The sequence below is a fragment of the Watersipora subatra genome, chromosome 3 (genome assembly GCF_963576615.1).
Source record: "Watersipora subatra chromosome 3, tzWatSuba1.1, whole genome shotgun sequence".
Lineage (NCBI taxonomy): Eukaryota > Metazoa > Bryozoa > Gymnolaemata > Cheilostomatida > Watersiporidae > Watersipora > Watersipora subatra.
This window is the reverse complement of record NC_088710.1, coordinates 65,030,704-65,057,132: the sequence shown is the minus strand read 5'-3', so window position 1 is coordinate 65,057,132 and position 26,429 is coordinate 65,030,704. Positions and strand designations below refer to the sequence as shown.

General features: G+C 39.6%; 1 protein-coding gene across 16 annotated transcripts in view; it reads right to left on the bottom strand.

The window, feature by feature from the left end:
- Window positions 1-26,429, bottom strand: part of LOC137392031 (partitioning defective 3 homolog) — a 44,658-nt gene that overhangs the window by 1,929 nt on the left and 16,300 nt on the right. For 3 of the 16 annotated variants that reach the window (XM_068078620.1, XM_068078624.1, XM_068078631.1), the window contains exons 7-29: window positions 24,669-24,878; window positions 22,734-22,870; window positions 22,171-22,296; window positions 21,265-21,617; window positions 18,351-18,493; window positions 15,315-15,455; window positions 14,985-15,026; window positions 11,185-11,280; window positions 10,561-10,752; window positions 8,622-9,058; window positions 8,365-8,382; window positions 7,357-7,540; window positions 7,010-7,161; window positions 6,704-6,855; window positions 4,621-5,715; window positions 3,291-3,407; window positions 2,892-3,107; window positions 2,654-2,740; window positions 2,135-2,267; window positions 915-1,046; window positions 769-789; window positions 387-610; window positions 187-248 (exon numbers count right to left, since the gene is read on the bottom strand). In XM_068078620.1, the coding sequence (XP_067934721.1) occupies window positions 187-248; window positions 387-610; window positions 769-789; window positions 915-1,046; window positions 2,135-2,267; window positions 2,654-2,740; window positions 2,892-3,107; window positions 3,291-3,407; window positions 4,621-5,715; window positions 6,704-6,855; window positions 7,010-7,161; window positions 7,357-7,540; window positions 8,365-8,382; window positions 8,622-9,058; window positions 10,561-10,752; window positions 11,185-11,280; window positions 14,985-15,026; window positions 15,315-15,455; window positions 18,351-18,493; window positions 21,265-21,617; window positions 22,171-22,296; window positions 22,734-22,870; window positions 24,669-24,878 (4,470 nt within the window). Of the gene's footprint in view, window positions 1-186; window positions 249-386; window positions 611-768; window positions 790-914; window positions 1,047-2,134; window positions 2,268-2,653; window positions 2,741-2,891; window positions 3,108-3,290; window positions 3,408-4,620; window positions 5,716-6,703; window positions 6,856-7,009; window positions 7,162-7,356; window positions 7,541-8,364; window positions 8,383-8,621; window positions 9,059-10,560; window positions 10,753-11,184; window positions 11,281-14,984; window positions 15,027-15,314; window positions 15,456-18,350; window positions 18,494-21,264; window positions 21,618-22,170; window positions 22,297-22,733; window positions 22,871-24,668; window positions 24,879-25,280; window positions 25,551-26,429 lie in introns of those variants that run through there. The other 13 variants (XM_068078633.1, XM_068078634.1, XM_068078630.1 and 10 more) reach the window with 13 other exon arrangements.

Genomic DNA, 26,429 nt, shown 5'->3' with positions numbered 1-26,429 from the left:
AATAAAGTTAGCCTTGGTTTTCAATGAGCAGCCAAATATTGGGTGAATGGCTGTTAAATGTAAACAATAGTTAGATCGCTTAAGAAAAACATTAATTAAAAGGAAGGATAACTCTTCATCACTACTGAATACTATGACATCATAAACTTCAAGAATAGCAAAAATCTAACTATAAACGCATCTTACCAATTCTCGTTCTTTTATTTTCCTTTCATAGAAGTCATCAGTGGTATCAGTCGGATATTGTCCTAAAAAGGAAAACACTTAGCTTTGTCAAAATTCACAGCGCTATACAATTTGTGTGGGTATAAAAATTATATCCATAAGTTATTGCAACTATTGCTAATGCAACAAACACTAGGCTAAAGCATCACATATGGCACAACCTTGCCGGTCTTGGTGGCGACGCTGATGCTGAGCACGAATACTGGCTAACTGCTCCGCTTTGGCATAATTGTTAGCATGAGGAGGTACTGGTGGAGGGTTGGACGATGAGTTTCCACGAGACCTTTCATTTCTTGGATATGTTCCAAACTCTGGCTGCTGACTATAGCTCTCAGCTACCTGAGCTTTTTGCTTTTCATGCAGTCTTTTATAGTAATCTTGGATTCTGCATAAAAATTGCACATGCAGTAATGGCATAAACCATGAACAAGGATAACCGAAGCCCGCAGAACTAAAGCAACCAAGCACCCAGACAGTTGTAACCCATTAGACCAGTGCATTTTTGTAGTCTATGCACCAACACCTATCTACTTGCTCACTTACTTCTCCTGCACATTGTAGTGGCTGTAATATACAAAAGCAAATACAAATCACTAGAAACATTCAGAAAATATGCTGCGCTGAACTAGAGGCACTCAATAACATACCCGGCGCATACTCGACACTAATATGTGCACACCTACACCTACCTGTCAGAGTCCGGTTGGCCAGACTTTGCCGCTTGGCTAAGAGACGAGGATCGCTCCTTTTCCTCTGCTTTACTGGCCTTGACAGACGATTTACTGCCTCGTTCCTCAAGTGATTTCCGGGCTTTGGTGAGTCTATAATCATTATTTAACAGCATAAACATTAATCAGCGACATGGCATTTTTAAATAAAATGCTACTAAAACAGGATGGTTGTTATTCAATGGGGCGAGCGGTCAAGTCAGCATAAACAAGGAGTTACAGCCAACAGCAGCATGATTTGTCAGCTAATATATCGACAGCCAGCTATCTGATATAAATATACACCTTAGAAAGCAAATAGTTAATGTTATAATATAAATTCCTAAACTTAAATAGCCAGATAGCCAACGATACACTACAAACACCTAATCAATTTGGAACATAAGATAGTCAAGTATGTGATACCGATGCCTGAGAACTGTGGAAGATGAGATAGTTCACTATATGTTGGAATTACTAGCCATGAGTAAAAGAATAATTATCACATTCAGAGCAGATATAGTGCATGCAGTTGTTAGTCAAAATGTATCTATTAAACATGCATGCGAGTATGGACTAGAAAAATGATGTCCCCAAAGGTGTGTACTGGTGCAGACTTCGTAGTGAACCATTAGTTCGTTACCAAACAGAGATGGTACTCTTGGAGAGAAGGCAGCAAAAGAAAATAGTTAAAGAGGCAGGTAGACTACTCGAGCAGTAAATGACATGGATTTAGTATGAACTACCTTATGACTTGCATTAAACGAATACAATGTTCATGTACAAGTACCTACCCAAATATCCTGAAACTATAACAACATATGAGGCGTGAGAGACAAAACTGTCAAGTAGGAGAAGCACAGGTTAATTAATGTCAGCATGGCTCATCAAAAATCCATGACTGTACTTGCATTGGAAAAGCGGAGAAAGATGAGATTGACTACCTACACTTGGGCACTACATACGCTACTTGCATACATATACACCTACACAAGCAATGCAACGTGAGTCTGCTGACAATCTGCAAGCGAGTGGGTAGATGGTGTTAATAGCTGCGGAGTAAGCGCGCGCGGAGAGTATCAATTATGAAATGTGAGCACAGCGAGATGAAACGTGAATGTAAACTCGATTGGTATAAAATTAAATATGTAAATTTCATATGCTGCACAGACTACTAACAAGAACTCATTGCAACAAATTACCTAAATAGTCCGAGAATTCCACCTCCATTCTTCGATTTCTTGCTCTTCTTTTTTTCCGAATCAATTTCTCCACCGCTGAATGAAGAGCTCATTGGTCCTCGCACCATCTGATCTGGCTCATTCTCTTCTGAGACTATCAAACGCATAAATAACACATGTTATAAAACTTTTGGAAAGGTGACTGGCGGTGCTAAGGCAAAAATGGTCTTTGAAAAATAATTGAAAAGCAAAATATAAATCGCATGCAGGCAAAACAAGAGGCAATCACTAGAAAATGAAGCCTTACTATGACAGAGATCGAGTGTTAGAGAAATTACCAGGGTTATGAAAATTGAGGAAACCATCAGAAAAACACTCTTCTACGAAAGGAGAAATTTAGAAAAGCATTACGACTATAGTTACGATAGATGAAGAGAAGCGAATGTATTGAGTTGAGGCCGAAAGCCGCAAAGTATACACAAGCGTTAGGATTAGCTAGAAATTAGATCAGTGTTAGAATTTAGACCCTAAAGACGATACCTTTCTCATCTTTCCGATGCAACTCACTGTCGACATTGACACTCGCGGAATGGCCACGAGGTCGTTGCCGATGACCTTGTTTATCGTCTAAACAAAGACAGTGCTGCATATGAATACACTGCTGGGAGAGTTAAATACTCGCTGTTCATGTTTTGAGCGATCTTGATAAATACCAAGTTGAGGTCTAGGAGAGACAGGCTTGACATTAGCTACGATTTGGTGGTAAGAGTTAGCCTACCTGAATCCATGTGGTCTGATGGTGGTGTCGGGACATACGATCTATCTACAGCCGCTCTAAAACTCTCATTGCATCCTCTGCCACGAGACACCCTGTTGGGCGGCTTATATAAACTCGGTTCTCCAGAACCCTTTATCGTATCTTCCACCATAGCCTGAAGGCTCTCAAACGAGCTATTCTTTTTCAACCCGAGGCTCGGCCCAGTTGCTTCGCCTTCTGTAAAAAAATGCTCAAGTTCACCTGTGAGCCATTTCAATAAAACTTTGAGAATATGTAGAATGAAAGCAACGAAACAGGGTGTAGCATGCATGCCAGTCGCAAGGTGTATTTCGCAGGATGGACACGCTAGTAAAAGCAATTGAGGTAGAAGCCAAAATGTAAGTGGTAGTTAGTACATACGTGCGTCAGTTGCTCTATCTAGTGCCACTCTATCATGCATCTGACTGCCAAGCAGTGATTCAGCAGAGCCCACACGAAACAACCGCGCATCACTCTTGCGGGTGCCAACAATACTCTCTGCAGCATATTAATAAGTCTACAGCAATGTTTTTATCTAAAGCGGAGTGCAGCAGCGTGTAAGGAAACCAAAGGGCGACAATAATTATTAGTTTCAAACAAGAATGGTCATTTTCATACCATGCACCTCGATGACTATGCGATTGTAAAGAAGTGTGACAGTAAAATCTCATTTTTTAACCCATAACCAAGTTTAGATTCGTTTTCTCTCACCTGCTATCAGTTGAGTGTTAATTGCAAAAGTTAGCACCTAAGCATTTTATATCTACATGCGCTAGTGTTCACACAGGACTAACAAACATCTAAGCTGTTTTTTACAGTTTCAAGTCAGCATAAGTGGAAAAACCTATGTTTACTTGGTTTTTGTAGCATTTTATGTCTATTAAATTGAATCAATACATACCTAGTAACAAACTTTGTTAAATTTAAAACTTCGCAACAGAAATATAACAACAATAGCATCATCTTCAGTAAACTTTGATTCTCTAGAATGATCCAGTTGATGAAGTTTGGCTTGGTAACAAAGCTTCAACACTTTGATGAGCGACAGCAGTTTGTTAATTCATGCATAGGAATCTTAAAAGCAGTTTTCTTAAAATAAAACCTGAAAGATAATAATAATTTTTTGTTTTGTTACCCTCATCATTCAAACGAATATTAATTCCATAACTATGTTGAGCAAAAACGAAGTTGTCTGCTCAATATGCTTTATGTAAACATGTAGCCCTAAGCCACTGTCACACCTCTATTAAAGCGTGAGAAATAACTATAGCCTGAGCATGATAATTTTGAATATGGCAGGTAAGGACTAGCTGAGGGCCGAGATAAGCGACAGCAGGAAAGGAAATGCAATTCTACGTGATAGATCTAAGGATCGGGCAGAGAGACTACCAAGCGAGGCTAAAAAGCGAAAGAAAGCAGAAGATTAATGCAAATGCGTAATATTTGACACAGCTTGCATATGGACTTCACTAGTAATTACAATATTAGCCAAGAGAACCACAGAAACAATTATTAGGGCAATAAAAAGGATAGTCGGTTAGCTTGACAAAATCAGTACACAAAGTGCTGGGTGCAGATAGGTAAAGAACAAGCGCAAAATGAAACATTAGTGAAATCACTCGGAACTCGTGTGATGAGTGGCTAAGAAAGAGACGAAATTGGTGATGGTTTGACTATAATAGACAGTTAGCGGGTTGGTCGTGTTCTGTACCTGGTGATGCGCCAACATCATTAGACTGAGAACCTCCACTCAAGTGCCAATGATCAGAGGGAATAGAGGACACAACATCAATCCTTTCATATATGGGTGAAGAGGGACCACCAGCATGCGATGGTGTGTTACTGTCCATTTCACTACCGTCACCAGCACTGTTACTAGACTCATCAGCATTAGTGTTAGACTGACCAGCAATAGACATAGCGATGTTAGACTTTGCCTGCTTATCACCGGCCTCTGCACACCGAGCGACAGAAATTTTATTTATCTGAGAATATATCGGATCAGCAATGGAACGAGCATTAGTGGAGGGCCTGGCTTGAGACGGGCAGCTTTCATCATCCAAGCCTAAATTATAGAGCTGAGGATAAGGAGAGCTTTCGAGGAGATCAGACTTACGTCGTTCAGACTTCTCAACATCAGTAAGAGATGTCCTCGAGTTAATACGTTTCATGCTAGCCATTTTTCTAGCATTGCTACGTGATGATCTGTTATCTGGGGTGCTCGCCGACGAAACCGACTCATTGTTCTGTGGACTGTGATGGTTAGTATGGTTTCTCTTGCTCTCCTCGGGTGACCTGCTCTGTGATCTGGTAAACTGAGAATCAAACTGCGGTCTTTGAGCAGATATTGGCAATGTCGAAGCTCGAGAGAAGCCTGTTTCTTTATTCGATGGTGGAGACTGGCTGCCGAGCTCGGGGTAGAGAAATGATTGCGCTGTCGCACTACCAGACGAAGGTACATTGTCACTAACTTGCACATCAGGCATTGTGCTGTCTATTGTCTGATATTCTCCATCTGTCCGCGAACCAATAGAAAGCCGCGGTGCTGGAACAGGCCGCCTTCCATTGCCACCATTTGTGCTAGAAGTTGAGAGAGTGCGAGGACGATTGAATGATGGCACATCATTTGAAAGTGATGGGCCAGGAGGACTTTTAGAAGAGGTGGTGCGGTGAAGATAGAGAGGAGAATTAGGCAATTGCTGGATGCTAAGTGGAGTAGCAGGCTTATAGGCTGATGTGACAGAGAGATCAAGAGTTAGTGGTTTAAACTTGTAAGGACCTGAGTGCGCGTTCTCTTGCTCAGACCCTGCAAACAACAAACAATTTCTCACTACGACAGAAAGCCTGACAACACAACATGCAAACAGTTAGACGCTAAGGCTATACCATGGTTACATCATGGAAAAGGAGTAAACAAAATCAATCCAGCGATCAGGAGTGAGGAGCTAAGGAAATATCAAGCAGCTGCTATACACTCAACACTTAAAGGGCAGCGCTAGAAGTAAAGTGTCTGGCCACAACACACTGTGCCAGAGGAGAGAGACTGAGACAGATGTGCGTGTAGGCGAGTAGACAGAGTAGACACAGCAACCAGAGTCCGAGCTGAAATTATTTAAGCGCAGCAGTATGTGAGAGAAACCTGATTCCGTGAATGTTGTATTCTGGCCTTTGCCCAATCGGTGCGCAGTGCTGCCTGGTGAGCCAGAGAAGGCCGAGACTGTAGCAGATAAACTGGAGCAGCAATGAATACGTCGATGTCTTGCGCTGCATTAACTAGCTGTTTAGTAATAATTTATAAAGCTTAGTGGAGTTAATATAGTGTCACCATGCATGCAGGTCTAGTAGCCAAGTAAATAATGTAGTGATTTGGTGAGCCGAGCCCAGCAGTTATGGTGCAACACGTGGTTATGGTCAGTGAAGACGGTGAGTAAGGTGATGAAGAAGTGCTTCAATCTCTCTCCAAATATAATAAAAGGAGCTGCCAACAACTTTATTTTTGAAAAGAACCAAAAGGAATGACAATTACTAACCATTATATTGTTTTAAAAATGCCATGTTGCCCTCTACTTTAGATGGCTTCTGATGTTGGTGAAATTAAAAAGTGGTATGACAATTTTGTTAGTTACATGCAATAAAGGGAAATATAGAGAGGCTGCATGCTAGTAGACCATTTCATATCTATCCATTTATGCATCATAAACAAGAAACTCATTCAATCTTCTATTCACTTTTAATCTATCAACACCTTCACTCGGACAGCGAGTTTAGTTTGAGCGGAGAACAGAAACACTCACCCGAAGCCTGTGCTGAGGCAGTCTCTAACTTCATCTCCTCCCGCAGGGCCTTCACCTTGGCTACCACCTCTTTATTTTTCCCATTAGACGCTTTCCTTTTCTCCGAGAAGCTCCGCCTTCCAAATGCCTCTCTGTCAAAGGTGTTCATATTTCTGCAGACAGAAATACGAGAAGTTCTGGTACAGTGGTACTAATAATTTAACAAACAAGCCATGTTTGCTGATGCGGGATGAGAAAGTATAGTAAGCATCAAATAGTTACATTCTGTTGTAATATCATTAGATTCGTGAGTATTACATTACGTACGATTCTTCACCACTCGCGGTGCTTGATGGAGGTGGAGAGGCCGACCTTTTTTCACTCTCTAGCTCGCTTGTTCGTTTTTGCTTTGCTTCGGCTGCAGCAGCAATACCGATGCCTCCGATAGTTGACAAAGGCCTTGCCCTCAGCTGAGATTCCTGCGAGCAATCACAAATAAGGCACTCAAGCTATACTGACCAAAGATAGTATTTATTAAAGTGGTTCGTGATCTTATCAGATCATGCGACCGCAGGTCTGTTCTTTTTCATTAACCAAATCTCCAACTCAACCAAACCTTGAAATATGTGCGGCCCATACACAGATTGATCATAAACGGAGTCGTGTTATCATACCTCAATCCTCCTTGGTTGTTGGAGCACCGTCTGTTTATTGTTGTCTTCCTCAATCATCATGACATTTGAGGTGTTGTGAGGTTGAGTCGGAGTAGGTATAGTAGATTGATTAGTAAACGAGGGTGGGTCGTATGACTCCTCCCCATCGCTGTCCTCATGAGTAGCTATGTGGTATGACTCATTTCTGTGAGATAAGTTCATTGAGAGGGTTCAAAATTCAAATACTGAACATGGTAAGAGGAAAGCTATGACTACAGTTTAATACAGGCGTGTATTAAAATAAGGCTTTTGAGGGCAGCATTTCCCTTCGACCAGTTGGTGTATTCTTAAACACATTTCTGTTACTCAGGTTTTATTTAATAATTCTATTATCATTCAGAACACTACTTTTCTTTTAAAATCAGATGAAACAATATTAACCAACATTAAAATAGCCCATTTCACGACTAAATATGGAAGTGAATCAATGAAGATTAGTTTTGAGCGCGACACCCTATCAGACAATATACTACCAGAGTGTGGAATTATAAACTTTCACGTGTGTATACAGCATTGTGCAAAAAGAAACCTTAACAAGCATGATCTGCCTGTGTGGCCAGTCGCGCATCAGCAGAGTGTCTCTTGCTAAATAACTGTGCCCTAAAGAATTGATCTGTGTAGACACAGCTTTAGGATAAGAGAGCAAGAAATAGTCCATAGCGTGACTAGTGACTAGCTGGGCGATGCAATGGAGGATATTAATAGCCAATTATTTGTAATATTAAAAGAATTGGTGATTAGTAGAGTCCATCGAAGAACCAAAATAGCACACACCCTTCACTTGGATGAGATTGTCATACTGAGCGCCAAAGGAAGCTCCACAACAACTAGTAGATTAATTATAAACCACACATTTTTATCATCTGAATTAGTGGAGGAAACACAACAAGATATTCAAACCAAAAGATTAGCATAAATATATTAGGAGCGTTTCGGAGGAAATTTCACATGGAACATATCATTACTTACTCATCCATGGTCGTATCACTACGAGATACAAGTCTATCAGTGTTATACTAGTCATGCAACTGATAGAGTAGTCATTCCTAGCTACGCTCTAGTAAACACGCTGCAGCGAACTCATCACAAACATGTTCCCATAAAATCATACATGGTAGGCATGAGTTAAGAATGACTAAGACGTTATGCGGTGAACCAAAATATAAGTAGTGTTTTCTTCATAGAAGACATGATGGCAAATATGAATGCGCTTGGCTATTTCATACCTTAACTTGCTATTGCCTCCGCCTGTTATTCGGTCAAGCACAGGGTTGCGCATCTGCTCGATAACATTCTGGGCATCGACTGGCTCTACAGGGGATAATGTTGCCTCTGCTGTGACGGTGGTAGATAACTTCCTCTCATTGTGCTGAGCCAAAGTTACTTCGACTACCCTGTTTCCTAGTGGCTCCATACCTCCATCTGTGCTGTTGCGTCCAGTCACGGTGCTGTCAGTAGTGGAGGACTCCCACGGCTCTGGCGTAGAACCACTGCTCACGCTGGCACTTACCTTCCTCTCAACAGTTAGTTTGATGTGACCAGGCATGGGCCCCTCAGTGTGCATCGCTTTTCGTAGCGTCTCCATCGCCTCAGCATTCGTCTTCTTTTTTAAGTCATCATCATTGACACAGAGAAGCTGGTCGTTTATTTGGAGCCGACCATCCTGTACAGAGTGTAAATCTTAGCCATAATAGGTACAAGACACATAGGAAAGATGAGATGCCTCACCAAGCAGCCCTGTAGTTAATACTGGTGTGCCCATCACTATATTTCCATGACACGGTTAATCCGTGAGTCTGCATCATCAACAAGATGAAAAAAGCAAACATCGCAAATTAAGCGAGTTTTGTTCCTCATAAATTTTTACTCAATGTTTGATGCATGCGAAAGATGGAAACGGCTTCTGCGAATAATGCAAAAAAAATACTGCGCAAGCTGTTCCATTTTAAACATTTTCCACACTTCAGTCGTTCTTATTTCAATTCGATGAAACAGGAGTGAGCCACTATGATCCCTAGTGTAGAATTTCTTATCTTTTTTAACAAAGCGCCTGCATTAATCCGCACCATGCGAATGTCCATAGAAATACATATCATACGGTAACTCATATTCAAATATTAAATTCGTATCATCGACACCATGGAATCCTAGCACATAGCTTCCACATTCACTTGAGGAGGTTGTCTCTAGTATACAATTAAACCATAACTGTCACGAACAACTTTTATTGTATTTACTAGGTAAATCAGACACGCTGATTCTGATTTTGTACTCAAAATAAAGATTAGTCCACTAACCTTCAAAGTCATTTAGGCTTTTTTAAAGCGTTTCAATATCCGTTTCGAAAACAACACAATCGGCATTACAAGCTCCGCCCATAAATATGTGACGAAACCTAGCTTTTTCAGAAACGGAAGTTAGGAAAGTTTAGTCCGATTTAGAATAATAGAGATGGGTGTCTTAAAACCCATTATTATCTAAATCCAGCCTGTAAAATAATTTCAGTTTTTTATGAAAGGGATATAAACTATTTAAAATTGCTTGCAGCTTGTTACATGACGTTTAAATGGGCTGGACGCCGAGAAAAATGAGCTCAAAAAGCGCGGTTTTATCACGAGCTAGGGTTGTTATCGCGCTTTTTAAATATGCAATGCTAAATAGCTTATCTACCTTTCAGAAAAGACTGATATTATTTTTAAAGCTGGATTTAGATATTAATAGATTTTAAAACAGCCATCTCTATTATTCTAAATTGGTCTAAACATCTCTACGTAACTTCTGTTCCTAAAAAGCTAGGTTACGGCAAGTATTTATGGGCGGAGCTTGTTATGCCGGATCGTGTTGTTTTCGAGACCGATATTAAAACGCTATAAAAAATCCTTTATTACTCTGAAAGTTAGTGGCCTAATCTTTATTTTGATTACAAAATCGGAATCAGCATGTCTGATTTACCTAGTAAATACGATAAAAGTTGTTCGTGGCAGTTATGGTTTAAATATCCTGAAGGGTGTAAGCTGACCAACTGTATGAGAGACATCCACCTCCTCCAGGCTAATCGTCCATAATTATACGTATATTCACAACAGCAAACGAACTACTTAAAAGTTAAAATACAGGAAAGAGGAAAGGCGTGTGGGAGATGGAAGCAAACAAATAAGCCCATACCTTGCTGGCAGCACCACCATGTATCACAGCTTTAATAAATATTCCCAGATCTTTATGATGACCATCACTGGCTGTAGACGTTTTGCCCTTAACACTAATGCCAAGTCCGGCAGAGCCTGTTTCATTCAATGGGATGTTCAGCGCAAGAACTCTCTTGTCAGAGCTTATCGCATCATTATTGGTCGTCTTGGGCTGCAAAGAGGACCAGATGCGAGCTTCACTTTGTCAGGCACATATCGAGTTACATGCACATACCAACGCACAGCAATTACAGGCAGAAAACAGCGATCACAGCCAGGGAACCTTGGATCAATTTCTATACTACATTAATAGCGGATAGCCTTAGGCCCTTTTCAACATAATGGCAAGCCAGTCTAGCGAAAATAAATTTCACGTAGTCAGTGCCATGGATGCTGACAATCAAGAGAAGCGGATGTCCTGAGATTCAACAGCAAGCAAGTTAGCCATGCCAATGAGCATGCTCTCTTGCAAATAACCTTCCATCTTGGATGCCATGCCCAAGATCCTGGCTCTGCCGATATTGTGCTAACTAAACAAGCAATCACAATTAGAATGTGCCTGAACAATCAGTGAGGTAAGGCAAGCATGCGCTATCATACATACACCACTAGGGCTCTCTCTATGGCTAAGGGTGTCATCCCGTCCGTCCCAACTCATACCCAACAAACTATTATACCTCAAAGCATTGGCTAAGAGTCGCTACAAAGAACCACCAGTATATATTAGTATGCGGAAAGGGGGGTAATGCAGACATAGCGTCCTACGTTACAAGGAGATGTAGCTGAGCTACTTGCAATGGTGAGATTAGTACGACTATAATTATAGATATACAGAATGTGTAGATCGTCTTTCGCATGCGGTGGACAGGGCAAGATAGTCAGAAAGAGCATGAAATGGAAGGACTGCAGTCTAGAGGCTAGTTGGGTAAAAAGAGGTTCCAAGCTCACTACCGCTGAAACTGCCGAGTTTATATTTTGAGGATGTACGGACACAAATATGACAAGTTCTAGCAAGTTGGTTTTTCAACAAACGAGACATGTAGTGTCAAAACCAGGAATGTGATGCTTATATATTTTCAACAGCGGCAATGGAGATATATCACAGAAAAATGTGTTGCACTTTCGATAAAACCTATTTTTAAAAACAATTGATTTAGGCGTGATCCTCCATAGCAATATGATTGAATATGTAAGAAAACCAGTCGGATCACTGCGAACATCCAACTTTTTGTTTTAACACTTGCCGCCAGACAATTGGTTGGCTGTTACAGGCTGTACCGCCATAAGAAACCCAGTTCTTACAGTTTTAGGGAGCTTTACGTTGGTTTTATTGAATAGCAAACAACTTACTACTTCAAATTAATGCTGTAACTTGGCATATTTAAAATTCTGAAAACTGAATGGCAGAAAAGGTAGAAGCATGTGGCTGGCAGCAATGGCAAGGTTAATCCATTAGCTAATATTCATTCAATATGACAGCTCGGAGAGTATTTTTATCAGTTTCTGGTAGTAACTAAATGAGCTAAGATTAAATTTCAACTTAAATTAACTGATAGCCTACATTACAGAAAGGAATTGTGACTTCATGCCCGCACTCTTAGGTCCTATTTAAGTTGGCAATAAAAACACCCTTACTGATCAGCATTACAATACAATGGTAAGCTGCGCAATATATAAAAAACTTGAGAAGTGACACGGTAAAAACACACATCCTATTAATGCAATACTATGGCCTACTCGCATAATTTCAGTTGTAAAACTACTCTACATAGTTCCAACACCTTTATGTAAGTACTACAGCGAGTCAAGTGAGCTCAGCCAACTGTAACCTCATTTCTATTATTTATTTACACACATTTTAAACTCGGATGTTACATAGAGTTTAGTGTCCAGTGATTAATCTCTACTCTGCATCGAGCTGTAGCTACAGGGAAAGTTGAAGACCACATGCTAGTCTTATCTACTTTATGATAGCGCATAGCATTACTTTAAAAAACATATCTTACTCTTCCATACGGCAGTTAAGTTTCCCCTGTCGGCTGCACTAGATATGTTGTTAACTCAACTCAACTTCGCAACCATCGTGAGTTATTTATATCGTAGCTAGGCTGCCAACGCGAGTAATCTCGCCTTGGAAATTTACCCATTCTATGTACAGTTATTTTTAAGTTATAGAAGAAAATTTTCGATCAGTTAAGAAAAATTTCTGGCCAATCAGAAAAACTTACAAATATGCCAGAATAACCAGAATAACCAGAATATTATAACCAGAATACTAAATCCATATCGACACCTACCTATCCCGGAAATTATCTTGGTGACTTACAATTTTATCGTTCGCGATCAATTTTCTTCAACTCCAGAAGTAAATATGCAGATTCAGAAGTGGTAAGACATTGAAAGACTGCATAAATTAAATTAAAACATTATTTTTAATGTTTCAAAATTTTTATTAACTTTTAATTTTGCCAATTTGAATGGTTATGCTCGAATAAAAATGCACTTTTTAGGCAGTCAGCCATAGCCACACTAAATTTATCATTCACTTTTTATATGATCCTATTGATTCTTAGAGCTGTCTATGAAGTCTGAAAAGTCAAGAACAGAGTTATTGAACATATTTTTATTATTTGAAACATGTTTATGACAGTTGGAGTTATATTGTCATGAAGATTTGTTATGTTTGGATCTGAAGGACTCATGAGGAAGTTCGAAATTAGAGTTTCATGATTTTTATGTTCATGACTGTTATTTATAAAGATATTATTTATAACTGTGTAATGTATGTAGCCAAACAATAATTTTAGCTAAACTGCTTCTATTTTTAACACTTTTATTGTGAAATTCTAACTTTGTTTCAACAAATAAAGGTTTTTGAACATCAGAAATTTTCTAACACTACCTTCTTTGAGATATGTCTACATGTAAGTAATATGAATTCTCTATCTGAATTTTATACCATTTGAAAGAGTGGTATTTTGAACATTGAATGGGTAGCTTATCTCAATTCAGTTTCTTGTAGTAGTAAGTAAAAATTGCATTTTTCTGAGAAATGACTGGTATTTAAAGTAGACCGCATGAAAGTTAGTCGGTTACGAATAAGTTAATATGCTATAATCTCATAGTTCCAGTGCTTCGTTTTTCATCTGTTGTATTTTTACACAGTTATTGTAATTGTTTTTAGATAAGCAACATACGATAAATATTTGTTTTCTTACTAAATGAGATTAAGTTATAGCCTTGATATAGCAAATCCTTTTTTTAAGAAATTCCACCTTCAATGCTCTTGGTGTCTAGGATATCCACAATCCTAATAACTTTTTGCCATGCCCGTTTGAAGGTCTCTAGGCAATTTACATTCCTGAATTTCATTTGTTTTTTATGTTGTGGTTAAGAAACCTGTTTTATATTATTTGCTGGATTTTATAGCTTTCTTTTGATATCTTATAGTATGACTCATTTGTCAGCCATTTTTTCTAAGGTCACGATCATTTTTGAATAAGCCTGTAATTGTTTAACTTGGCTGACCTTAGTTTGATAACAGAGAAGTTCTGCATAGCCATTATTCTAAAAATTTATAGCCAAGTTTTCTCAACCATCAGTTACTCGCTACTTCATAAGCAAACGTCTACGAGGATTCCAACATTTATTCGCCCTTTCTTGGCAGCCATATTTAGTTACAGTGTAAAGGGTTAATTTCTACTAATCATTTTCATGATAAAGTATCCACAGGGTGGTACAATGGCGCAAACGTGACTGTGAGAATTGTAGATTTATGGAAACAATTGCAGCATTGCTTTAAACTCCAACTTCAATTGCACTCGTCTCAAACTTACATTTTTGATACTCCAATCCTGTCAGTTTTAGAACAGAAATTTTTCCTAATTTAGTGAATGTTCGAATAAGAAACAAATTGGCCTTTAGGAAAAAAACTTAGAAAATGAGACGAACATCAAAATCAAATTTGTTTACCCCATTCCTGATTTTGTGATCAAATGCATGATCGAGACATTTTTTTCTGACTGCAGGAAGGAAACTAGCATAGGTGAATGGCAGAGTTTACGAAACTAACGATTTATTCAACTGAGCATTTCTGTGATGATGCGGACAGGTTTTACAGAAAAGTTCACACACCTAAATGACAATGAAGTCATGACAACAGGCATTGACATGTCAAAAATCAACTGCCAACAAACGCTGTTACTTTTTAAATCTGTTCCTATTGCATTATTTTGCAAAACCGAAACATCCTTGCAACAGGTGTTCCATTCAAGTTCTTTAGCAAGGAAAGCTAGAGGGTTGAGGCTGACTGCAGACAGCTATTGACCTATGCAAGACTAGAGAGGACACTCCAAGCACGCAAGCAGCTTTCCTAACAAATGCAAGAACGATGCAAAAACATACTTTTGTTGTTGGTGTACATGGCACCGATATGCCTGAGATGGCCTAAAATTCAACAGAAGTAATTACAATGGAAAGCTATAAATGATCATTGGTAAAGGCACGCCTGGCACAACTACCTGTAAGCACTTGCTGGTCACTGACAATGAGTTATGGGTGTCAAACCTACGTAATCAATCGCCTCCAACAATGGCCTCATTAGCATCCCAGCACTAACTATAGACTAACCATAAACGCACGCTGCACGCTACGCTAAGTTGGTGCTAAGTTGGTCGTAGAGAAATGCTGCCTGTTCAAATGGGATGAGACTGTCAAGAGGTGCAGGAGGCTTACCATCTGTCGAGGTAAACTCGATGAGCTGTCTCCTGTATCCAGTCGCGATACACAGAGAGTCACAGTGCTGCCTCGTTTTGTATTTCTCAATATAGCAACCACTTCATTCTGTGACTTGCCTGTCATATCCATGTTGTTCACCTGTTAGACAAAGGACACTGCTTGTTGATAAACCATATGAAAACAATACCTACTACTGCCGAAGGCTAAACTAGACTTGTAGAATACTTGTGATTGACAGTGATTGAAACCTTGTCCCTACCAACACGCGTGGAGCACGTTTTACCATTGATACAAGGACAGCTCTAGGAAGCACCTACTACCAGATCCATGGCCATGACCTTAATTAGGATACGCTTACATCTGTGGAATACTACTAAATCACAAGTGTGAATGACAGAGCCCACTGCTTCCCGTCGCAATAACACTAGTGACTACAAATATGAAAAAAATCAAATTTGCAAACTCTTCATTATATTATATGTAAAATGCAATCAGCAATAAAATGTAGTAGGTGTCAGCATTTCAACAGTTCATTACACAATGGGAAGGCCAAGGGAGACAAATCTAGAATTGGTTTTGGCATAAATCCAAACATGAAGAAGTTACTGCATGAAGTGGTTGAAATTCTAACATCACATTCCCTTTAAATCGATATTATTTTGGTATAAAAACTGCCTTCACTTATAACTGCCTGATTAGACAACGTCTCAAATAATTTAATCTAGAACTGAGAGCTGTCCCGAGAGCTGCAACAATTTTGTAGGAACTGCTAATGACAAACCGATAAACGTATTGCTAACAAAGCTGTTCTGGTAACAAATGCAGTTATATACAAGATTAGAATAAGTTCTTCTAGAGTTACCCTAAAGGTAAGGCCACACGTATCGTGTAATTTCAACTAATCTGGGAAATTCCATTCGTACGAAATTTCTGACCTGCCACACGGAGTTTCCCCACCACGGATTCGTACGAAACTAACTTTCAACTAGCCAATCAGAACGCGGTGATAAATTAAAGCCGATTCCGTTTCAATCATTTGCTTCAGTACAAACATGCGCCAAAGAAAACGACCTTCAACATTCAACTAACCTTTTCAACCGACCAATCAAACAACGATTCGTAAGAATTTCTGACGTTTCGTTCAATTCAGGATTCGTTCATCGTGCGCAACCAACGATGGACGAATTCGTCCAAATGTCAATTCGTACGAATTGTTTCGTCCAAATTTCGCCGATTTCGTGAGAATTTTGTCTCGTGTGGCCTTACCTTTACAGTTGCATGTAATCAGTCTAACTATTTGTTAAAATGATTTAAAATAATGCGTATGATTAATTATTATAAAGACGAACGAATGAGTGACTCCAAATTTTTATTATATTGATTATTTTGTTGAGCTCAGATAAACAAAATAATATGAAGTCTGAGTTATTGATATTTAATGGATGTAAAATTGTTTAGAAGACTAAGATCAGGAGACTTCATTAGCAACAAGAGAGGCAATCAATAGTACAATGACATTGGATTACAAAGACTGTATAAATTATTGGTGACCTCCTGTAATAATAATAATTTATTATCGCTATAAACAAATGCAGTTGCTTGTTTTATGTATATATATATATATAAATTTCGATACAATCTCAATATAAATCTCAAACTTCATTGCAATCGTTGTAACAAAACAGACTTTATCTAGCTATTACTTGCTGATTATTTCACATTTAAATACTTTTACAGTTGTTTTAAGCTTTTTCTTAATTTATTTGAACTCCAAAAACACTTTTCTCATGATATGAAGTTTCAAAGTTATGATGATAAATGTTGTATATGTTAAATAAAAATAAATTTTATGCAAAGACTTTTTTATTACCCGGTCATTCATATAGTTTATTATAACAATAGCATGTTTGGATTTTCTTGCATCAGTTTGTGGCATTCTACATTATTAAATTTAAATATTATGTTATATAATAATTGCTGTAAACGCAGGAGCCAGCAAAATTTTCTGTACCCAGCAGTATCAGTGATAAAGCTCATCGGTAAAGGTTTTATTGTACAATAACAAAACTTGTACATCATGTTGAAATATGTTGAAAGAATAACAGCAATAAAAATAAAAGCTTACTGTTTGCATCAGAATTTGTACCTTCAGCACTGCTGTGTTAAAAATAGAAATCTTAAGCCTGGTTTCCATATACGGCGCAAAGCACTGACGACAGCACCGCAGGCTATTAGCGGTGAAGCGGGAACCTATATGCCGGGTACCGCCGGTAGTTGCCGGCGGCAACGCAAGAGTTTAGTGCTGTTCTAATTTCGCTAAGTGCCGCAGGCAAAACCTTTCCGAAATGCATTGTACAGGTGAAGGACACCATTATTAAAACGGCATGGCAAGCGAACATTTTTATGCCCTGATTAGTGATGCAGCTTTATGTGAACATAAGCCGCCGAACCTAGCGCCGCAAGCGTTTTGCTGCGCAATATTACCGTTTTGCTGCGCAATATTACCGCAGGAGTCTCGCAATCAATATGGGAACCAGGCTTTATCCATGATTAGGTCCACAATGGCCATAGCAGACTCCACACACACTGACAAGATTGCGATGATGAGCAAAATAATTTACTTTTATGAGTTGAGCACAGGATTGATTGCTCACGGTCACAGGTCAGTCGGACATAAAACTGTGTGAAATCATTACCAATGCAAGATTTAGTGCAAGGTAGTCATGAGTCATATCTGAGCATATAAGCTGATGAGCCACACTCGCCCTTGACAGTGAGTAGAGCAAACTTGAAACAATAGTCAGACTAAAGATCACAGGCCAGCTAACGTAATGCTAATAAATGGCAGTTTTTAAAAGGTAAAATAACTCAAACGAGGTTTGGGAACATGAAAATTCAATCACTTACCTTGGGTTCTCGAAAAAGCCTCGAGCATTGTTTTATATGAAGTGTCAAGTCTGTTCAACACATTTAGTATTATGTAAACTAAACAGGACAATGAGCTCTCCAGCAATTTGAAGCACATGCACATACCTCAAGCAAGCGGTCTCCCGATTTGAGACGCCCATCAGCGATGGCGGCACCTTTGGGCAAGATGTTCTTGACATAGATTGGAGGAGCGAGTCCACCAGCTGGGTTATCCCTTGTAGTGATGCTGAACCCTAAGCCTTCTGGCCCTGAAATAGACAGATTGTTGCTAGTGTGAACTCAACTGTACATGGCCAGCAGCAGTCACATGACCAGCAGCAGTCACATGGCCAGCAACAGTCACATGACCAGCAGCAGGCACATGTAGAGTAAAAAAGGCTAGTTCACACTATATCGCTGCCGTATCTCGAAGTTGATGCCACAATACCTCAGTGATGGTCAGTGATAACAATGTTCACACTTTCACAAACTCATTTGCGTTTGCATCAGTAAGTTCCCCGCGATGTAATGTTCTCATTTTTGTTTATAACTTTTTTCGAAGGAACCTCTTTATTTCCCCGTACTCAAATCAAATACTAGTCCCGCAGCAACCATCATAGACAGAAATAAATAGATTACGCTATCCGCGACAGCGAATCACCATCGGCGAAATGGTGTCCATTGTACAGGCCGTCGTTGATGCTCAGTGAACTATCGGGCGAAACTCGCGAACAATCGTCTATGCCATCGGTTCACGGCGCATATAGTCGATGAAGAACGCCAAAAGGACAATACTGACATACTGATATATTGTGAACCAGCCTCAATAGAAAAGCAAAGATATGCAATCTACAAACACTTTGGTTCCATACTTAACCGATGCCATTAGTAGGAGTTGTTCACCTTCAGCACTATACTTGCGAACTCGTTTTCATACAATCATGAAACATGCGTAATACTGATTTCTTAACTCGGAGACGATAGTCATACTGAAGATAATTTAAGTTGCTGAGCTAAGTAATTGAGCAGCGCATATAACACAGCTGTTAAACTGTCCTGTTATTCATCACTATAAATCTACCAGGGCAGCGGTTTGAAATTTGAGAATATTCATGTTCAACCATTTAGTGATAAATATTTAATTAAAATTAGCTGAATTTAATTTCATTATTTTAAACTGATAAGAAGGATAACTGCAGCACGTGTTCTTGAATAAAAAGCCAGAATTGACTTTGGCGCATTTGAGTGTTTTGAATATTACCGATTGCATTCAAACAACAAATACCACAAGGAACAATTGTTTCAAATCAAAGTTTTTAAATTTTATTCATCATGTGATGGTATAACGGAGCATGCTGTGAAGCAGCAGCTTACAGGAAGTATGTAAAACATAAATGTAACAATGAATAAGCAAAGGCAGAACCAATTACCTCTATGCCGTCTGTAAGGAGCTGGATGAGGAAAATAAACAGTCACTTCTGATTGGCTTTAAAATGATTTATTGAATGATTTGTGGAAGAGTTAGATAGTGATAATGACTTATACAGACATTTGTTGAATTCCTTCATGCTATGATAGTAGGCAGAGCCCAGAGCCGTTGATCACGACTAACAACGAATAGTGATATATTTCCTCATGAAATTAACTTCACCATCAATTGCTAACGTAAGGAATATTTCAGACATCAAGCGCTAATTCTTAAGGAAACTTGAACGCCAACTCGTTTGGCTTTTTTCAAACCGCAACTATCTAGCAGAGCCATGGAATGAGTAATCCTTTTATCGTAAGATATGATCTACAAAATGGGTATCTGATGTAATAGGGAGTGAATATAATTGACCGACCACAATGCATAATCGCACTGATTATGTTCCTCTGGTCGTATCTTATTATCAGTTGCTATATAATGTCATATTCTTTCTGATGAAAAAGTTTTTTACGAGCAAATAAACCTTCGTTGCGCAACCAAAGGTATTGCAACTAGAACGAAAGATTACTTAGTCTGTCTGAGCGTCCTCAGAACTCCTGTTTCTAAACTGCGTTGGCGGGATGTTTATTATTTGAGTTCTGATATTTGAGACAAAGGTTTCAAATGAAGTCCATCAAATAAAAACTTTTTGAAACCATAAAAAACTAAGCGTGAGTTTAAAGGATTTTCTAAAGTCGGGAAATGTAGTACAGGCTCGTTAAAAATCATATTGATACAATTTTGAAAGAAATGTCAAAGCTAAGTTTACCACAAAATAAAAATGAATATCTGTAATCCTTCCCTTTCTGGCAAAAACCTGGTGACCAAAGCCTTTTTATTGCACCAAAGTAGTTACTACCAGCGCCTCAAAAGTTCAATGCAGTCTGGCATATCCTTGACAAATTTTCTTCCTTCACGCCTCATACGATTTCAGTTAAAATTTGGATTTGTCCACCCTGTGTCACAGGGGACCATAGCAAAATGTACGAGGTGGTGAAATAAACACACTTAAACCAGAGTTGGCTACTTCTATGCTTTATCCTAATGAAATCACAGTCCTGAAGCTATAACCGTTGACCTTCATTTGACATTGGCAATGCATTCCGCTCAAATCAGTTGAAACAGCTTTATTAAATGTCAACATTTACCTTCAGAAGGTAACATTCTTCTTGAAGAAATGTTCGAACCTTCTCATGTTTCTTAAAATTTGAGACGCATGTTTTCCTTCATATAAAAAAGTGTTCTTGGGTTATATAACCTTTTTACCAGTCTTTAATTACTAAGAAAAGGAATACTTTGATTCCTACATCTATGGTCAATTTAGGCTGAAACTTTCTCTCATATGGTAAAACAAGTTCTAGCTTTGTACAGAGTGAACATTTACAGATTTTTTTAAAGTAACTGTTTATGCATTTTTATCAACTAATAAGAAAGTTAGCCTGAGCTGAAGGTAAGTGTTGTAGTAAGCACGCCATGGCACCCTATGTACACTATGCACGCGCTTACTACACACACACTGCACTTAGGCTCAGCGCTAACCAAAGCATGCCAAATGAGGAACCGTGTAGGTACCTTTTGTCAGCTCGATGTGAATCTTCTTGCCCAACTTGCGAGAGTTGCTAGGCATCATGCTCTGAGCCGAACTCCCGCTAGAAGTCTCAAGCACTGGACCAGCCGACTGGGTAGGTGAGAGCTGATTATGTCTCGGTAGTGATGACAAGGACGACTGGTTAGACAGAGTGGTGTTAGGAGACCGTTGCGGAGGTGGCGGAGGTACCGACTTGAAAAGACTGTGTGGTTTGGGGCTAATCGGAGCTGATGAATCATTGGCAGATGAAGTGGAGGAGGTGCGAGTAGCAGCGGGTCTCCGCACTCTCAGCCTGATTTCATCGGTCTGAAGAGCGTCTCTGAATATCTCCTGGGCCCTGGAGCCAAGGATATGGAGCAATCGAGATGGAATTTCAAATGCACAGAGAGATTATAAAGAGATTACACAGCGAGAGGTTGTGTGGGGTGCAGTAACAAAACAGCAACAAACCAATACAGAATAAGCAATACGATATCAGACTATGCAGGATAACTCTCCAACATCAGATAACAATTTTAGGAAAAGCAAAAGGTAAACACATAATACATATATATTCATGCGATACATCGGTATATGAAACATAGATATGTGGCACATAAACACGTGATACACACATGTAATATGTATATGATATATTGTTGTAGGCGGAAGAATAAAAACTCTCACAAGCATTCTACAGCAAGGCAAGGCAACTATCTCTAGCAAAGGGTAAATAAACAAAAGCATAAATTGAACAAAGAACAGGTGAAATAGGTGAACAAATTTACATGCTCTGCCTAATCCGCAGTAAAATCAGTGGCAATAACCTGAAGACGGCATATGATGCTGAGCACAAAATCCTTAGGACTTAGTATACTCAGAATTACTATGTTGATATCAGAAACACTTACTCTGAGAAGTTTGTCTGTCGTAGACTATTGCCATTAATTTCCACAATAACGTCATTGATTTGTATTTGGCCACTACGGTGCACTCTACCGCCGGGCTCGATGCCTTGTATTGCAATACCACTCTCTCTGCAGCAATGGGAGGCACGGCATAAGACAAGGCAGAGCAGCGGCTGTCACTGCTGAAATAGCTAGACACTGCTGACATAGCTAGCCATGGCTGGTAGACACACAGAGATGGGCGACCAACCCTGCCACTGACAATGGTATTGAGCGGCATGGTAACAACTGACACTAGCCGCAAGGTGCTTCTGGTACTTATTTATATATCAGCAGCAATGATTGAGTCTTCCAGTTCAATTATTTTCTGACCTGTGCGCTATAGCAGACCCCAACAAAAGATAAGTCAGAAATTTTTACCACAGAGAATGTCTGTGTCAGGGTCGCAATGGTCATAGAGGTGTAAAACATGAGCAAAGGTTGAAGCAAAACAAAAGGCAAGCAGTGAATAACGAAGCAGAGCTGCGCAACATCTACAAGGGTAAAGAACGGGTGGCAGCAAGTACCTGCCGAGTTGGTCCTTATGGGGCACGACATGTATCCCTAACGGACCATCTTCATTCTTCAATACAACCAGCCTAGTATCAACAGTTCGGTCCTCTCCGGGACTCCAACTTTGCCCCAGTGGTTCCCGACGCCCATGCTGAAAAGGTGAAAAGCGCATCAGGACATGTGTTGTCATTTCTGTGCAAGTGCTAAGCCTGGTTTCCATATAACAGCGCAATGATCATGCGCGGACCAGTGATCGTGCGCAATGCATTTCTTGGGCCGCGATGCAGTGTTTCCATATCGCGCGTAGGCGCCCATGCTTGCATTGGACAGGGTGGATATTTTCCTTACTTTTTCGTATGAGAGACATATTTCTTCGAAAAAAAAACAGCCCTCCGTTGCAAAATTGCGCTGTCATATGAAAACCAAGCTTACTCTTTCGTACGGGAGACTGATTTCTTCGAAGCCACAGCCCTCCGTTTGAATTGTGGGATAGGTTGAAAAGGTCTAGCGGTATATTGTGGGATACATCATCGCACGCACCCATCGCAAGGATCCATTCTGTTGGATCCTTGCGATCAGCGTACGCACGTCGCGCGCTGACGTTTCCATATCACAGCTGGCCTACGCACGACGTCGTGCGCCGTGTTGCGCGCCTTGCGCTGTCATATGGAAACCAGGCTTTACAGAACAGTTGATAAAGAGTTGCAAGTTTGTAAAATTGCAATACCTTTTCAATCTACATTTGTAATGCTTTATAGACATCAATCAGAATTCATTTGGAAAAAGTCAAACCAGTGTTCTTTACTGATCAAGCTGCGGTGAAAGAAACTATTCTGAAACACTTTTATAACACTGCGGAGCCACTAATAGGCCACTCCATATGAGAGAAGTGGTGCATTTCATTGCTATTTATTGTATAAAACAGTTTTTCGAAGCCTGTATGCCAAGTTTCATTCCTAACCTAATCTTGAACTCTGATAGTGAGAAACTAATTGATAGTAAAACTTATGACACAACGTAACTTCAATAAAAATGGCTGTGATGCCTAATCCCTGCAATTGGAATATGTTTATGTAATATACACAGCCGGATTAAAATTTAGTTATGACTTGAGTCATTTAAACTTTTAAGAATTAGTGGTAAGGCCGAAGATATGTAGTTGGTATGCGTCCAGCGTTTGTTGTAACAATATTAAATTAACAGTAAATGGAATGCTCAGTCATCAGTAAATGGAATACTCAGTCATCAGTAAACGGAATACTCAGTCATCAGTAAACGGAATACTCAGTCATCAGTAGACGGAATACTCAGTCATCAGTAAACGAAATACTCAGTCATCAGTAGACGGAATACTCAGTCATCAGTAAACGGAATACACAGTTATCAGTAAACGAAATACACAGTCATCAGTAAGTGGAATACACAGTCATCAGTAAACGGAATACACAGTCATCAGTAAACGGAATACACAGTCATCAGTAAACGGAATACACAGTCATCAGTAAACGGAATATTCAGTCATCAGTAAACGGAATACACAGTCATCAGTAAACGAAATACACAGTCATCAGTAAGTGGAATACTCAGTCATCAGTAAACAGAATACTCAGTCATCAGTAAACAGAATACTCAGTCATCAGTAAACAGAATACTCAGTCATCAGTAAACAGAATACTCAGTCATCAGTAAACAGAATACTCAGTCATCAGTATACAAGATATAGATAAAACCAAAGGTGATAGAATACATTCAGATAACTAGAGCTATAGCAACTAGATAGTCAGCAATATCAACCGGCTAGTAGAACCTCTCACTATTGCCCATTGATAACTAAACATTAATTACATGTACTCGCTGGCAGAAGGGACAATAAACAATTGGTACAATCAACGGTTAGCTTCAACTGAATAAGCTGTGGAGATATGATGCTGGAGATATTACACACTCACCTGCAGGTCTGTCTGTACTCCCAGAACCTGTTGGTCATCAGCCGGTACCTGATCATAGAAGTCCTGCTGACGTTCCTGAGCAGAAGCCCATTTAAGAACATTCTGTCCTGTCAGCGACTGACGAGAGGAGTCTCTGGCAAATCTGTTGAAACCAGGGCTACTGCTGCCTTCTGATGACTCACTCGGGCTTCTCACCGGGCGTCCAGACTTCTGAACAGAAGCGAAAGAGTGATTTAAGGATCAGGAGGAAAAATACAACCAGATTATTTAGCGTAGGTTCTAACACTCAAAACTCCATCGCCTTTAGCCTTATTAATTCTACTTATATCACAATCGTAGAGTTATGAAATATCCAAATATTGAACCAACATTGAGCTGATGCAATTAACTGTGAACATGAGCAATTCTAAAGAAAAGTACGTCGTGCAGCTGGTGAAATCTAATAAACCCATTGACCAGTCCACTTGACGCATAACTAGGCAATTCTAAAAAAAACCTGAATAAGCACTTCCGACCTGGAATCTTGAGAACCTGAGAAGTGCGTGTCACGATCCCAAGCATTCCTCCATGCAGCAATAAAGCACTATATAAAATCTGCCTGACAAAACTCACCTGGTTAGACCATCGGTGTTGTGGGCTGCTTGAGCCCAGAGCCATCTCACTAACTAACGCCTATTATAGAGCAGCTAGGAGCTAGTTAGCTAGGAAACGAGTGTTTATGTCTCTAGCAATTCTTCCCGTAGCAACATATAACAGTTTTATAGTTTACGCTATCAACGCCTCATCATAGACCTATTGTATAGGTGGTCCTCGTAGCTGCCTCTACCAATCAATGCTGCCCAGCATCCTTACTATCCAATTCACAATGAAATAATCAGCCAACTATTCATACATACTCCCAAGTAGTCAAACCTGCCTACTTCTATCCTAACCAGTTGACCTATGCAACCCGTGGCAGTATCCCATTTCCTTAGAGCCATGCATTCTCTGACCTCTGAGGGTCAAGCGAGATAAGTTTGACGGTGCACAATTTAATGACTCGTAAATCAGCCATATATCAGTCTTGTTCAGCCATTTCTATGGCAAAGATTGTCGTAGAAAGGTGGAGAGATGATGACAACAGCAGACCAGTCGTGGGGTGGTGACCGCAATGAGGCAGCACGATTGAAATGAGTCAGCAATAGCAGAGCATAATGGTCAACAGGTGTCAGTCGACAGACGAGTGCAAATCCCTTTAGGCTAAATGATGGCTGTAAGCCATGCCTGAGATAATGCGTTGATAAGAGTTGCTATGGCTATGCCAAGCATCTCATCCCTTTTACTACTTTAACTGCAGCAAGTAGTTACTAAACACTACCTGCTATACAATTATAGTGACGCAGACCGAAAATAGTACATCGGGAGGAGAGATAGCTTTTTATGTCCCGACTATTATTGCTGGAATGCTTGAAGCTATGGGCTGTGTATTGTATCATGTGATCGTATAGCCACTGTCCTTGATCACAATTAAAAATCAGATCGAATTTCTAAAATATTTGCCAGTCAGTCAAAATCGCTTCATAAGACTGATTTCGGGCATCAAAACAATAACTCTAGTGACCATGAAAGCCGTGTCAAGGTCGATTGCTGAGTGCCCATATTGCGTAATTAAAAAAAGTGGTGTTTATTTAGTTTTTCTCAGTTTTATCATCTACAAAAAATACTTAGTCATCTAAAAATTTTATCTGATATATTTATTTATCACTTTTTAACAACACAACT